The sequence below is a fragment of the Canis lupus genome, chromosome 34 (assembly GCF_011100685.1).
Source record: "Canis lupus familiaris isolate Mischka breed German Shepherd chromosome 34, alternate assembly UU_Cfam_GSD_1.0, whole genome shotgun sequence".
NCBI lineage: Eukaryota > Metazoa > Chordata > Mammalia > Carnivora > Canidae > Canis > Canis lupus.
In genome coordinates, this window is record NC_049255.1 from 30,530,873 (window position 1) to 30,543,594 (window position 12,722).

A 12,722-nucleotide genomic window follows, 5' to 3' on the forward strand; every position below is an offset into this window, starting at 1 on the left:
TGAGCTATTTAACTCAACATTTAACATTTATTCATCTCTAATTTAAATAACAAATGTGGTTGACACCTTTACTGAAAATTTTATGAATGGGAACAAAATCAACACTATTAAAGAAATGTATTATGACTTAAATTAAAAACTGTTCTTCGGAAGACTGTACTGATCTCCTCATAATGTTTGTTATTTAAGAGTAAAATGTACTTTAAATATCCCTAAATATCACTAAATATCTTTGTATGTCAATTATTTAGAAATTTACCTACATTTCCTTAAATTTACTAAGCATCCTACAGTGTGTTAGGAACCATGAAATGTGTTCCAGTACAATTTACTACCTCAGTTGAGAAATATTTTTTCAATTTTCCTTAAACTACAGTTTCATCCCAAAATGCATAAGTTTTGCCAAAAAGATTATCAATCAATTTTCAGTATTTTTATTCTTTTTTAGCACCTATATTTCTATGATAAAATGAGGTTAGCTGAGGATAAAAAAGTGAGGATAATTATACTTCAAAATTATATTCCAGTAGGGTAAATTTAATTAAACATTTATCCCAATAAAAAAAAAATTGTTGAAGACCAATTTGCTTACTCTTAAAAATGACATTTCCTAGTCTTTCTATATGATTTTAGTGTCCTTACATTGGAATTTGGTGAGCAAATCTGTGGTCATTCATTCACATAATAACATCTTTAAATAATTCACCTCTTATAGGTTGAAAAAGTTTGGTGCTAGAAATGAGATAAGCATGTTTCACTAACTGAGGAAATATTACCTATACCCTTTACTCCAAAATGCTTTTCATTCTTTTACCAACTTCAATCATATACTAGAGCTGTGGTTTTCTTTTTTATTTTATTTTATTTTTATTTTATTTATTATTTGTGTGTGTGTGGTTTTCAACCCTAGATGCTCACTGGCACTACCTGGGAAATTTTTTAAAATTCAGATCTTAGGCTATAGTACAGACCAAGTAAATCAATACATTTATTAAAAATCTCTAGTGGTTGATTATACTGTGTAGTTAAGAGCCAGTGACACATATTGCACTGTGTGACAAGGTGCCCACTAGCCACATGGAACTATTTAATTTGAGTTTAAATTTATTACAATTAAATAAAATTTAAAATTCCATTTCTGGGGATGCCTGAGTGCTCAGTTGGTTAAGTGTCCAACTTTTGATTTCAGAAAAAGTCATGATAGGGTCGTGAGATCAAGTTTCATGTGAGTCTCCAAGCTCAGCACATAGTCTCTCTTAGATTCTCACTCTCACTCTCCTACTGCCTCTCCCCCTGCTTGCACTCTTTCTCTCACACTCTCTCTCTCTCTCTCAAATATATGAATAAATAAAATCTTAAAAAAATAAAATAAAATAAAAATTCTGAGTCACACTAGCCATATTGTTCAATAACCTTATATGGCTAGTACATACCATACTGGACAACACAGAATCAGAAAATACTTCTATCATTGCAAAAAATCTTATTGGACAGTGGTAATAAAGACTTGATAGTCAAAGAATGGTTTGTGTTCCATTATCACTGGCCTCACATAAAAATTTGTTTATTGTGGACATTAAGTCAAGTTCACTTACACATATTTTAATTTGGTAATAATGGATTTAAATAACAGATTTAACCAAGCTCTAATGCCTTAATTAATGGACTGTATTATTTTATTATTTATTAATACTATATTAATTGTTATAAATATAAATATAAGATCATATATTAAATTAAAATAATACTTATATAGAAGTGATATGTATATGTAAATATATATAAAACTGAGGGGGGCACTTGATGGGATGAGCACTGGGTGTTATGCTATATGTTGGCAAATTGAACTCCAATAAAAAATAATATATAAATAAAAATAAAAATATATAAAATACATATATTAAAATAATTACATATTATTAACTAATCATATATTATTTACTCATTTATTCATTCACAGCTATATTTTGAAGGCCTATTATTATAATCTCTATGCTACTATGAGCTAGGGAGAAACAAAATAACATTATTCAGGATTGCTTTTGGAATGGGATGAAATTTAAAATAATGATAAATGATACAAGAATTGCTTTTGGAATAGGATGAAATTTAAAACAATGATAAATGATACACAATGATAAATGAAAGAGGTAGAGAGACAGAGGGAGAGAGAGAGAGAAATACAATAATTCTAAGTGCCATAAAGGACCAAGTAAGTTACAGAGAACATTGGAAAGTAAAGTGTTATCAGATAGGTCAGCAGGGAAAAACTCTTAAAACTAATTTAGGTATTAAATCTAATATGTAATATCTAAAAGATAACAGTAAAAAAGGATAATATGAACATTGCTTACTCATAACTAGGTTTCATTTGTGACCATCCATATAGATTGTGAACATTGTAATGCAAAACAGATGATCCATCACTAAGAATCTGCTCGGTTTCCATACACATAGTTCTGAAATGTAATCCACTAGTTCTTTTTGTGAGTTCTGGGGAAAATCAATGGAAAAATATTAATATATTATGAAGTACCCTCTATTCAAATGTGTAAATCATACCTATATATTCTTTTGGTAAAACATCAATCATTATTTAAAATAATATTGATTTCTTAACCATTTGAACACTTTGCCTTTGCTAATTAAAGTGAACAAAAATGGCAGATACAACTGTGACTGAAAAATATGTGAAAAACTTTACTGTACTCAGCAATGAAAATGTTACTAATTAACATGAATAAATAAAAACCTGAAAAATAGGGGCACTCTTAAATGTGTACTATAATTTGTGTACTCATATGAGACATACTGATTAGAAAGACTTTTGTTAAAAATCCATTTGGTAACATAAAGCCCCGGGGTTAAGAACTGAGCAAAATCTATAACAACATTATTTTTTGATCCACTTTTTTTTCGGCTAAAGATGCATGTTTTCAGAGCTTTGCAGTCACTTTAGGTGTCAACAGTTTATGAATATAGAGTATCAGGATGAATGCTGAGTGACTAGACCCCTCTTTCCTGGGTCAGGGACAATCAAAGAAATGTCAGTATTCTTTCAATTTTTCTTAATGGAAAGAAATTTTAAAAGAAAACTTTATAAAAGGTTCTTTAATCTTAAGGAATATTGAGAATTTTCAAATCTGGGTAGATTTTAAGAAAATCAAAGCAACAGTTTTAAGCATTCTTAGAAATGTGTTTATATAAATAAGACATATTTCTTGATTTTTCTTCCCAAAAAGTGTTAAATGGTTTTGGTAACCGTTCGAGGTATGGTTCAATGTGTAAAAGGGTAGTGGGAATTAGGAATGTGAATCCTATTCACTACATCATAAGGTATATAAACCTGATTAATAAATACCAATAACATCAAAGGAATAGCAACAATATTGTACCTGGGAGATAAGGTGGATAATTTAACTCTGTGTTCCTGCATTGATTAGAAACTGTTCCATGTACAAAACTTGATGGTTCATTCATATCCTTAAAAAAAAGAGAAAAGTGAACAAAAAGAATTTAGAAAATGTATTCTCAAAGGAACTGCTTCAGATAGCTAATAAAGGAGTATATTTGAGTAATGGCACATTTACTATTGTAAAGGACAAAATACAAAGCATATCAATAATAATTAAGACTTAGTTTATGTGTTTTTTGCATTTCATGACTCCTTTTGAAACACATAAAATGCCCTACTTTATAAATATAAAGTAAAAAGTGCAGTTTCTATGCTTTATAAACATTAAATTAAATTATAATGGTGTATCTTCTCCTATGCTCTTCTCTCCATTCCTGCCCCAGAGCCTTCTATCAATTGTTTTTTTAAATAAAGCAATAATCTATGGTTTCTTAAAACCATAAAATATAGTTTACATTCAGAAAACTATTTGTTTTATTTTTATTTATTAAGTGTAGAATTTAGTGATTCATCGCTTACATACAATACCCAATGCTCATCACCCAGTTAAACCATCCCTCTGCCCACCTCCCCTCCAGCAACCCTAGTTTTGATTTGTATTTCCCTGATGCCCAGTGACATTGAGCATCTTTTCATGTGTCTGTTAGTCATCTGGATTTCTTCTTTGGAAAAACGTTCATGTCTTCTTCCCATTTCTTGTCTGCGTTCTTTGCATTTTGGGTGTTGAGTTTCAATAAGTTCTTTATAGATTTTGGATACTAGCCCTTTAACTGATAATGTCATTTGCAAATATCTTCTCCCATTCCATAGGTCGCCTTTTAGTTTCGTTGATTGTTTACTTTGCTGTTCAGAACCTTTTTATCTTGATGAAGTTTCAAAAATTCATAGGACTCGCCTCCACAGACGTTTCTAATAAGAAGCTGCTATGTCAAACAGTTGTCTGTGTTGTCCTCTAGAATTCTGATGGTTTCCTGCCTCACATTTAGGTCTTTCATCCATTTGGAGTTTATTTTTTGTGTATGGCGTAAGAAAGTGGTCCAGTTTTCTTTATTGAAGAAACTGCTTGTTTTTCATTGGGTATTCTTTCTTGCTTTGCCAAAGTTTAGTTGACCATACAGTTAAGGGGCTATTTTTGAGTTCTCTATTCTGTTCCATTGATCTACGTGTCTGTTTCTGTGCCAGTACCACACTGTCTTGATGACTATAGCTTTGTAATACAGCTTGAAGTTCAGAATTGTGATGCAACCAGCTTTGCTTTTCTTTTTCAAGAATGCTATGGTTATTTAGGGCATTTGTGGTTCCATACAAATTTTAGGATTGTTTGTTCTAGCTCTGTGAAAAATGTTGGTGGCATTTTGATAGGGATTGCATTAAAACTGTAGATTGCTTTGGATAGTATAGGCATTTTAACAATGTTTGTTTTTCTAGTCCATGAGCGTAGATTTTTTTTTCCATTTCTTTGTGTCCTCTTCAGTTTCTTTCATAAGTGTTTTATAAATTTCAGAGTATAGATTTTTTACCTATTTGGTTAGGTAGCTTATGGTTTTTGGTGCAATTATAAATGGGATCTATTCCTTGATTTCTCTTTGTGCTGCTTCATTATTGGTGCACAGAAATGCAACAGATTTCTGTTCATTGATTTTGTGTCCTGTGACTTTACTGAATTCATGTATGAGTTCTAGAAGTTTTTTGGTGGAATGTTTCAGGCTTTATACATAGAGTATCATGTTGTCTGCAAAGGATAAAAGGTTTGGCTTCCTCCTTGCCAATTTGGATGTCTTTTATTTCTCTTTGTTTTCAAATTGCTGAGGCTAAGACTTCCAGTATTATGTTAAATAACAATGGTGAGAGTGGATATCCCTGTCTTCTTCCCCACCTTAGAGGTAACACTGTCAGTTTGCCCATTAAGGGTGTTATTGGCTATGAGTTTTCCTTATATGGTCTTCATGACTTTGAGGTATGTTCCCTTTATCCCTAGTTTGTTGAGGGTTTTTAACAAGCATGGATGTTGTACTTTGTCAAATGCTTTATCTGCATCTACTGGGAGGATCATATGGTTCTTATCCTTTCTTTTATTAACGTGGTGTATCACATTGATTGATTTGTGAATACAGAGCCAACCTTGCAACACAGGAATAAATCCCACTTGATCATGGTGAATGATTTTTTTTTAATATACTATTGGATCCAATTTCCTAATATGTTGTTGAGAATTTTTGCATCCATGTTCATCAAGGATATCGGTCTGTAATTTTTCTTTTAGTAAGGTCTTTGGTTTGGGAATCAAGATAATCCTGTCATTGTTTCTGGATATATTCTCTGTTTCATTCTAGTCTTTGTTGCTTTTGGTCTTTCCCATTCACAGAGTCCCCTTTAATATTTCTTGCAGAGATGGTTTAGTGAACATGAACTCCTCTAATTTTTGCTTGTCTGGGAAACTATCTCTCCTTCTATTCTGAATGACAGTCTTGCTGTATAGAGTATACTTGACTGCAGATTTTTCCCATTCAGCATGATGAATATACCCTGCCACTCTCCACTGGCTTGTCTAGTTTCTGTGGATAGATCTACTGCAAACCTTATTTGATTTCCCTTGTAGGTTAAGAACTTTTCCCCCCTTTGCTTCTTTCAAGATTCTTTCCTGATTGATGCATTTTGCAAATTTTACTATATTATGTCTTGGTGTTGGCCAGCTTTTGTTGATTCCTGGATTTGGAAGTCTGTTTCCTTCACAGATTAAAAACGATTTCAGCTATAAACCCCTCAAATATAACTGCCCCCCTTTTCTCTTTTTCTAGGACTCATATGATACAAATGTTATTACTCATCACAGAATCACTGAGTTCCCTAAGTCTACTTTCATGATCTAATATTTTTCTTTCTCTCTTCTTGTCAGCTTCATTATTTTTCATCATTTTATCTTCTATATAAATTTCATTCCTTTGCTTTTTCCATCTTGTGGTCATTACATCCATCAGTTTGAATCTCACTTATTGAATTTTTTCATTTCAGCCTGATTGGTTTTAAGCTCTTTTATCTCTGAGATATGGGTGTTCCTGATGTCTTATATGTTTTTCTCAAGCCCAGTTAGTATCCTTATGATTGCTGCTTTAAAATCTGGATCAGACATATGACATATGTGTTTTGATTAGATCCCTGGCCATGATCCTTTCTTATTATTTCTTTTGGGATGAATTTCTTCATCTTGGCATTTTGTCTGGGTTTCTGTCCTCTTCTGTGTATTATGACAGCCTGCTATGTTTCCTGCTTCTGAGAGTAATGAATTTATGAAGAAGAAGTCATATAATATCCAGGGCCTGACACTTCAGGAAGTGTCTCTAGTGTGTTATGGATGCTCTATCCCTCAGGTCACTCCTTTGCAGAGTTTATCTTTGTCTGCAATGGGGAGTGTTTGGACCTTGACCAGTGTGTGGTGAGTTTTAATTATGTGTGCTTTGATTTGCTTGTTAAAAGAGACCTGATGCTATTTACATTAGAACTGAAGCTTTGGAAAAAAAAAAGAAGAAGAAGAAGAAGAAAAAGAACTGAAGCTTTGCAGGACTCTATGGTCAGTAGACATGGTGTTGCAGGGGCTTGTGCTGTTCTCTGTCCCTCATGAATAAATAAATTAAATATTTTAAAATTTTTAAAAAAATAAAAAATAAAATTAGGAGATTGAAAGATAATTTACTACATTTGTAAGAGATTATGATTTCTTGTACCAATGACTGACAGTTGTGAAAGATTTATTTCTACATTAAATAAAAGAAAAATAAATGTTTATAAGCATTTATGAATAATTAGAAAGATATTTTGGTTCCTCGGTGAGGTTGAAAATATTCAAGAAATAGCATCTGTATATATAAAATGAATTGTTAACACTGTATTTTACAGTCCTTTGCATATTGAAATGCTTTTTCTTTCTATGGAAAAATTAGTATTCTCACAAAAAATACTTTGTTGCCATTATTAGAATCTAATAAGAATTTTTGCATAATCACTGCATAAGAAATAAAACAACATAACGTAAAATATAAATTGTTCAAAGTTTACTTACAATCCACAAGCCATCAAACTTCATCTGGTTATTGTAGAAATCTATAATTTCTGTTGCCCACCACTCTGCTGTGGAATTCCTGAAAAAGTCTGGAAAAGCTACATGAGCTCTGGAAGCCTGTAAAAAGATGTAGAAAGTCAGAAGAGACATCATGCATGTGTAAGTCAGACATTTATCTATCAAATTCACAAGCTGTGTGCAGGTGATAATGAAGGCAACCTGATCCTAACTTTAATTTCATGAATGCATATAATTTTTCTATAACCAAAAACAATAAAGAATGAAAAGAGAGAGATATACATGGAGAGAGAAGGGAGAAAGCTTGGAATCCTTATGGATTGTTTTTAAAAAAAGTTCACAACACAACACACAGAAATATATTTTCAGTGCTTCTTAGAGTTTTAGGGAATTTTTTTCTTGGTATCCTTAGAGCCTTATACTGCAGATTTACTTTTGTGGAGCATGATAGGAAATGAAAAGGCCTGGTTTAGCCTGTTTATTTGATTTAAAAAAATTGTTTACCCGGCTTTCTGCTCTTCCAGGACCAATATATTGCTTTAAAACCAACTCAACCATTTGTCTTTCTTTCTCACATCTAACCTTTCCCACATCAGCAGAGAAGAGATTATTTACTTCTTTCTCTACCAAGAAAATTCCTTGCTTGTCAGCCTACCTATATAAATGCTAAGGTCAAAGTTTATGTGCTAGCAGAGGATTGACCTTCTGTAAGTAAATCAATTGCCTGGAAAACATGGTATCATCTGCATGCTTTCCTGTCACACTAAAGTCTATGTAGTAACTGCCAGAATAGTGTTCTGAATGAATAAAATATGGAAAGGCATTATGCATAGAGATAATGCAAAGGGTAAGGAATATAGGGATTTACAAAACATATGGTACCTGCACAAAAACAGACACATAGATCGATGGAACAAAACAGAGAATCCAGAAATGAACTCCCAACTCAATGGTCAACTAATCTTTGGCAAAACAGGAAAAAAATATCCAATGGGGGGAAAAAGTCTCTTCAACAAACAGTGTTGGGATAATTGGACAGTCACATGCAGAAAAATGAAACTGAACCACTTCTTACACCACACATAAGGAAACTTAAAATGGATGAAAGACCTAAATGTGAGACAGGAAACCATCAAAATCCTAGAGGAGAGCACAGAGAACAACCTCTCTGACCTCAGCTACAGTAACTTCTTGCTAGACACATCTACAAAGGCAAGAGAAATAAGAGCAAAAATGAACTATTGGGACTTCATCCAGATAAAAAGCTTTTGCACAGCAAAGGAAATGCTCAACAAAACTAAAAGGCAACCAATGAGATGAGAGAAGATATTTGCAAATGTCTTATCAGATAAAGGGCTAGTATCCAAAATCTATAAAGAACTTATAAACTCAACTCCCAATAAACAAAAAATTCAGTCAAGAGATGAGCAGAATATATGAACAGACATTTCTCTAAAGAAGACATACAAATGGTCAACAGACACATCAAAAATGCTCGATGTTATTTGGCATCAGGGAAATACAAATCAAAATCACAATGAGATTCCACCTCACCCCAGTCAGAATGACTAAAATGAATAATTAGAAAATGACAGATGTTGGCAAGGATGCAGAAAAAGGGGAGCTCTCTTACACTGTTGGTGGGAATGCAAACTGGTACAGCGCTTTGGAAAACAGTATGGAGGTTCCTTAAAAATTAAAAATAAAGTTATCAGAGGATAGCTCAGCGGCTGCACTACTAAATATTTATCCAAAGGATACAAACATAGTGATTCGAATGGGTACACGTACCCCAACATTTGTAGCAGCAATATCCACAATAGTCAAAATATAGAAAGAGCCCAGATGTCCATTGACAGATGAACACACAAAGAAAATGTGTTATATGCAACTGATGAATCACTAAGTTCTACCTCTGAAACTAATAAAGAAAAACACATGTCATAGATACTTTAGAGCCGATATAATGATATACTTCAATATATCATTTTGCTTGATAATTACTTTATTCATAAGGAAAGAGGCTCAATGGGTTTATAATCAACAAATATTTTCTCTGCTAGATTGTAATTTCTCCTCTAAATTATAATAAAAAATAAGTACAAAACATAAAACCATGTTTTGTTTAACTTCTATTGTTGTCCTCTTTCCACAATTCATGCATTTTTCTATTTGCTTTATTCACTTAGGTGGCTGTTTTATTCCTTTAATACAAATCATTAATTATATCCAAAACTTTCGTCAAATACATATGATCCAAGATTCTCTATACCTTCTCTGTTAGAGTATCCCAAGGGATTCTACATAAACCACTGTAAATTGAAGGGGTCTTCCAAATTTATATGAAGAAGCCATGCCTTCCTCTCCATTACTCTTGTGCTAATATTACACAAGAGTAATGGGTAGAACTGCAGTTGAGATAAAACCCTATTTTTCCCAAATAACATTGTTCAGTAATCCTTTGGCTCAACTCTAGAAACAATTTAGTAAGTTTTAAGTAAGTATTTCTTTCTAATTTTTCACACATGGACCTGTATGACTTACTGATTACAGTAACTGACCTAAACTATTGACTGCCAACTATGAAGTTTCACTGATTTTGTTCTATTGTCTTGATATTTTTTCTTTCATTTATTTTTGGACTAATTTTTATCATTTCCTTTTTTCTGTTAGTTTAGGGTTTAGTTTGCTCTTCTCAGAGTTCCTGGAGGTGTATAGTTAGGTTGTTTATTTGATATGTTCTTTACTGTGGGTATTTATTATTATAAACTTCCCTCTTGCCACATCTTATAACTTTTGGTGTGTGGGATATTCAATTTTGTTTGTCTTAACAAATTTTATAATTTCCCTTTCAATTTCTTTTCTCACTGGCTGTTCAAAAGTGCGCTCTTCAATTTCTGCATATTTGTGAATTTTCCAATTTTCCTTTGGATATTGATTTCAGCTTCATTCCATTGTGGTCAGAAAACATACTTGGTATAATTTGACCATTCTTAAATTTAAGACTTAAAACCAGTCTTACTTTGCAATCTAATATGTGATATATCCTGGAAAATATTGCATGTGTTCTTAGGTAAAATGTTCTGCAGCTCTTAGGTAGAATGTCCTGTAAATGTCTATTAAGTCCATATGCTCTATACTGTTGTTTAAGTCCACTTTCTCTCTTTCTCTCTCTCTCTTTTTTAAAGATTTTATTTATTTACTTGACAGAGTGAGATAGAGAGCACAAGCAAGGGAATCGGTGGCAGAGGGAGAGGGGAAAGGAGGTTCCATGCCAAGCAAGGAGCCTAATGTAGGCTCACTCCTAGAACCTCAGGATCATGACCTGAGCCAAAGGCAGATGCTTAACAGACTGAGCCACTCAGGCACCCTTAGACTCCTGATTTTCTGTCTGCTTGTTCCATCCATTATTGAAGACGTATTAAAGTATCCTACTATTATTGTACCACTGTGTACTTCTCCTTCAGTTCTGTCAATGTTTGTTACATATATTTAAGTGCTCAGATGTTGAGTGCCTATATATTCACAATTGTTCTGTCTTCTTGATGAATTGAACCTATTGTCATTCATCATGTCCCTATTCATCTCCTGTGACAGTTTTTCACTTAAAATCTATTTTTTTCTGATATGAGTATATCCACCCTTGCTCTCTTTTGGTTGCCATTTGTCTAGAGTATCTTTTTTTCACATTTCTTCACTTTCTGCCTATAAAAAAAAACTATGAGAGGCTAGTATGAATAATTAAACACCAGCAAACTGAATAACTTAGAAGAAATGGATAAATTCCTAGAATCATAAAACCTAATAAAACCGAATCGTGATGAAATAGATACCTAAAAAGACCAATTCTTTGTAAGGAGATTGAATCAGTAATCAAAAACCTCCTAAAGAAGAGCCCAGGACCAAATGATTACATTGGAAATTGTACTAAACACATAAGGAAGAATTAATGCCAATCCTTCCAAATTTATCCCCCCAAAACTGAAACGGTTAGAATGCTTCCAAACCCATTTGAAAAGGCCAGCATAACTCTCATACAAAAGTCAAAGATATCACAAGAAAAAGAAAAACTACAGAATAATACCCCTTATGACTACAAATGCAAACATCCTCAACAAAATACTAGAGAACCATATTCAGCAGCATATTAAAAAGTTCATACACATGAACAAGCAGAATTTGTTCAATGCAAGGATTGTTCAACATATGAAAATCAATTAATGTGACATACCACATTAACAGAATGACTATAAAAATCACATGATCATCTGAAAAAGTATTGCAGAAAAAGGTACTTGAAAAAATTCAACACCCTTTCATGATAAAAACTCTTAAAAAATTAGGAAAAGAAGGAAATACCTCAACATAATAAAGATCATTCAGTAAACACCCCCAGCTAATATCATACTTATTCAGAAAAAAATGGAGTTTTTTCTCTCTCTCACACACAGTTAGAATTATTAAATTAAAGTTGTAGAAAGTAAAACCAACATGCAAAAATCAGTAGCATGTTTATACACCAACATGAACTATCAAAAAAGTAAATTAGGAAAATATAATCCAATTTACAACAGCAACACAAATAATACTTATGAATAAAAGCAAGGAGGTGGGAGACTTGTACACTGAAAACTACAAAACACTGCTTAAAGATAATGAAAAAGACTCAAACATATAGAAAGGTAGTCTAAGTTAATGGATTAGAAGAATTAATATTATGAAAAATTTCTGTACTACCCAAAGCAATCTGTAGATTCAAAGCAACCTCTATCAAAATTCCAATGGCATCTTTTATAGAAATATAAAAACAATTCTGCAATTTATGGAACTACAAAAACCCTGAATAGCCAAAATCATCTTGAGAAAGTAGAACAAAGCTGGAGGCATCACATACCTTGATTTCAAAATATACTTCAAAGCCACAGTAATTAATATAATACCAGCATAAAAATAGATATATAGATTAGTGGCAGAGAATAGAGAGCACAGAAATCAATCCATACATATATAGTCAATTGATTGACAAGAATTCCAAAAATACACAATGGAGAAAGGATAGTCTCTTCAAAAAATGGTGCAGAAGAATGAAACTGGGCCCTTATCTCACATCATACATAAAAATCAGTTCAAAATGGAGTAAAGACATGTAACACATGAAACTGAAAAACTTTCAGGAGAAAACAAAGGGGAAAAGCTTCATGACATTGGTCTTGGCAAATATTTTACCCATAT

General features: G+C 32.5%; 1 protein-coding gene across 2 annotated transcripts in view; it reads right to left on the reverse strand.

Moving 5' to 3' along the window:
• Positions 1 to 12,722, reverse strand: part of SI (sucrase-isomaltase) — an 87,962-nt gene that overhangs the window by 18,951 nt on the left and 56,289 nt on the right. For both annotated transcript variants that reach the window (XM_038583278.1, XM_038583279.1), the window contains exons 35-37: positions 7,473 to 7,589; positions 3,396 to 3,483; positions 2,355 to 2,493 (exon numbers count right to left, since the gene is read on the reverse strand). In XM_038583278.1, coding sequence (XP_038439206.1) covers positions 2,355 to 2,493; positions 3,396 to 3,483; positions 7,473 to 7,589 — 344 coding nt within the window. The remainder of the gene's footprint in view (positions 1 to 2,354; positions 2,494 to 3,395; positions 3,484 to 7,472; positions 7,590 to 12,722) is intronic.